Source organism: Temnothorax curvispinosus, unplaced genomic scaffold (genome assembly GCF_003070985.1).
Source record: "Temnothorax curvispinosus isolate PA1 unplaced genomic scaffold, ASM307098v1 QBEX01004961.1, whole genome shotgun sequence".
Lineage (NCBI taxonomy): Eukaryota > Metazoa > Arthropoda > Insecta > Hymenoptera > Formicidae > Temnothorax > Temnothorax curvispinosus.
In genome coordinates this window covers 1-2,464 of record NW_020214741.1, presented here as the reverse complement: position 1 = coordinate 2,464, position 2,464 = coordinate 1, and the positions used below count along the sequence as shown (strand labels likewise).

General features: G+C 46.5%; 1 protein-coding gene across 1 annotated transcript; it reads left to right on the top strand.

Moving 5' to 3' along the window:
• Positions 1-283: 283 nt before the first annotated feature.
• On the top strand, positions 284-952 carry LOC112454294 (golgin subfamily A member 6-like protein 1). Its single transcript, XM_025015590.1, has one exon. The coding sequence runs from the start codon at positions 284-286 to the stop codon at positions 950-952; it is 669 nt and encodes a 222-aa protein (XP_024871358.1).
• The last annotated feature ends 1,512 nt before the right edge of the window (positions 953-2,464 follow it).

The window sequence follows — 2,464 nt, the reverse complement described above, 5'->3', positions numbered from 1 at the left end:
AGAGAGGGGCGACTCGACGCAGGATCCGGGACGCGGACAGCAGCGCAAGGCAGGGCATAGAGTAGGTGGTGGAGCTAGAGGGGGAAGTGAGCCGAGTTAGGAGGAGATGAGTGAAGGGAAAGAAAACGGGAGGGAGGGAAAGAGTGCGATAGGTAAGGTTAAGGAAAAGGAGAAAGTTAGAAGGGGGAGCACGGGAAATATAGAAGAGTTATGGAAAAGGAAGAGGGAGGAAATGGATAGGAGCGGGGGGGAGGAAAAGGAGGAGATTTTTAAGAGAAGTAACATGACGGCAAGATCTCCTAAAAAAGACTCGGAGATAGGTGTGAAGGAGTTGGGAAAAAGAATGGGAGAAATGATGGAGGAATTTAGGGCAGTGAGAGAAGAGCTAAGGGAGGGTTTCAAGGAGCAGGGTAGGAAGATGAGAGAAGAGATAGAGGACCTGAGAAGGGAGTTTAGGGAGCGAGAGAAGAGATGGAAAGAGGAGAGGGAAGAGACAAATAAGCAGAAGGAAAAAATGGAAGAAAGAATAAGGAGATTGGAGGAAAAAATGGAAGAGAGGAAGGAGGAGAAGAAGGAGGAGGAAAGAAACGGTAGAGGGGAGGTGGGGGAGAAAATGAGAGAACTGGAGAGAAGGCTGGAAAGGAAAGAAAAGGAGGAGAGAAGAAGAAACATTGTAATAAGAGGGCTGGAAGTAAAAGAAGAAAGGAGGAGAGAGAATGCAGAAAAGTTATTAGAAGGAATAGGAGCAAAAGTAAAGGCAATAGAGGTGAAGAGAATAGGAGGTGATGCAGAAAAAGGAAGGGAAATGGTGCTGTTAAAATTGGAGAACGAAGAACAGAAATGGGAGGTTATGGAAAAAAAGAGGAGCCTAGTGGGGAGAAAGGAAAGAATTACGGAGGACCTATCGTGGGAGGAAAGAAGAATGAATTGGAGGTTGAGAGAGATAGCGTGAGGGGAGGAAAGAGAGGGTAGGAGGGCATGGATTAAGGCAGGCAGAATAAGGTTGGAAAATACTTGGTGGAGATGGGATATGGAAGAGGAGGTGTTAAAGGACGAAAGGGGAAGGAGAAGAAAGGAGAGCAGAGGAGGGAAGGAAGGGAAAGAAGTTAAAGGAAGAGAGGGAGAGGTAGAAATGGAGACGGGGGAATAAGAGGAGAAGTGGATAGAGGGGGTGAGATAGAGAAGGACAACGCGAAAGTTAGAAGAGAAGAAGAGGGGGAAAGTAAGTCAGTTTGGAGGATAGTATTCTGGAACGTAGCTGGGTTGGAAAATAAAAATAAGGATTTTTGGGAAGGGCTGAAGAAAGAAGATGTGTTAGTCATGTTAGAGACCTGGATAGGAGAAAAGGGCTGGGAAAGAATAAGGGGGAGACTTCCAAAAGGGTACGAATGGGGGGTGCAAATGGCGAAGAAAAAGAATAAAAAAGGAAGAGCAATAGGAGGGATGATAATGGGAATAAGGAAAGGATTAAAAGAAAAGGGAACGGCAATAGAAGTAGATAGGGAGGGTTGGATTGCGGGAAAGGTCAGAACAGGTGGCGAGAACTGGAGTATTATAGGGGTGTATGCAAAGAAAGAGGGGATGGAGGAGAACGTACAGGAGTTAGGAGATAGAATGGAAAAGAAAGAAGAAGGAAGGTATACGATCATTGGGGGAGATTTTAATGCGAGGACTGGTCAAGAAGGTGGGAGGATAGAGGAAGAGGAGGGAGGAGGACTGGGAGAAGGAAGAAGGTCGAAGGACAAGAAGGTGGACAGAGAGGGGAGACTGTTGGTAAATAGCTTAAAGGAGAGAGGATGGGAGATATTCAATGGAAATGTGAGAGGAGACGAGGAGGGGGAGTTTACTTTCACGGGGGGAAGAGGAGATACGGTGATCGACTACATAATAGGGGAAGGAGAAGTAAGAGAGAAGATAGTGAGCATGGTAGTGGGGGAGAGAGTAGACTCGGACCATCACCCACTGGAAATAGTAGTAAGAAGGGGGAAAGAGAAGGAAGGCAGGAGAGGAGGGTGGAAGAAAAGAAGCAGGGGGGTGTGGAACGAGGAAGGAACAAAGAGGTTTATAGAAAAAATAGGAGAGGTGGAAGAAAAGGAAGAAGAGTTGAATAAGGAATGGGAAGAAATGGAAACAAGAATAACAGAGGCAATAAAAGGGGTAGAGGAGGAGCTGGGAAATAAGAAAGGGAAGGTGGGATGGTGGGATGAGGAATGTCGAGAAGCGAAGAAAGAGACAAGGAGAAAATTAAGGGACTGGAGGAAGAAAAGAGGAGAGGCCAGTGCGTACAAGGAAAGGAGGAAAGAATTTAAGGGGATATGTAAGAGAAAGAAGGAAGAGGAGAACCAGAGATGGGAGAGACAAGTGGAGGGGGCAAGGAGGGAGGCGGAGGTATGGGAGATAGTGAATAGGGAGAGAAAGAAAAGGAGGGGAATAGAGGAAGGAATAGAAGAGGAAGAATGGAAAG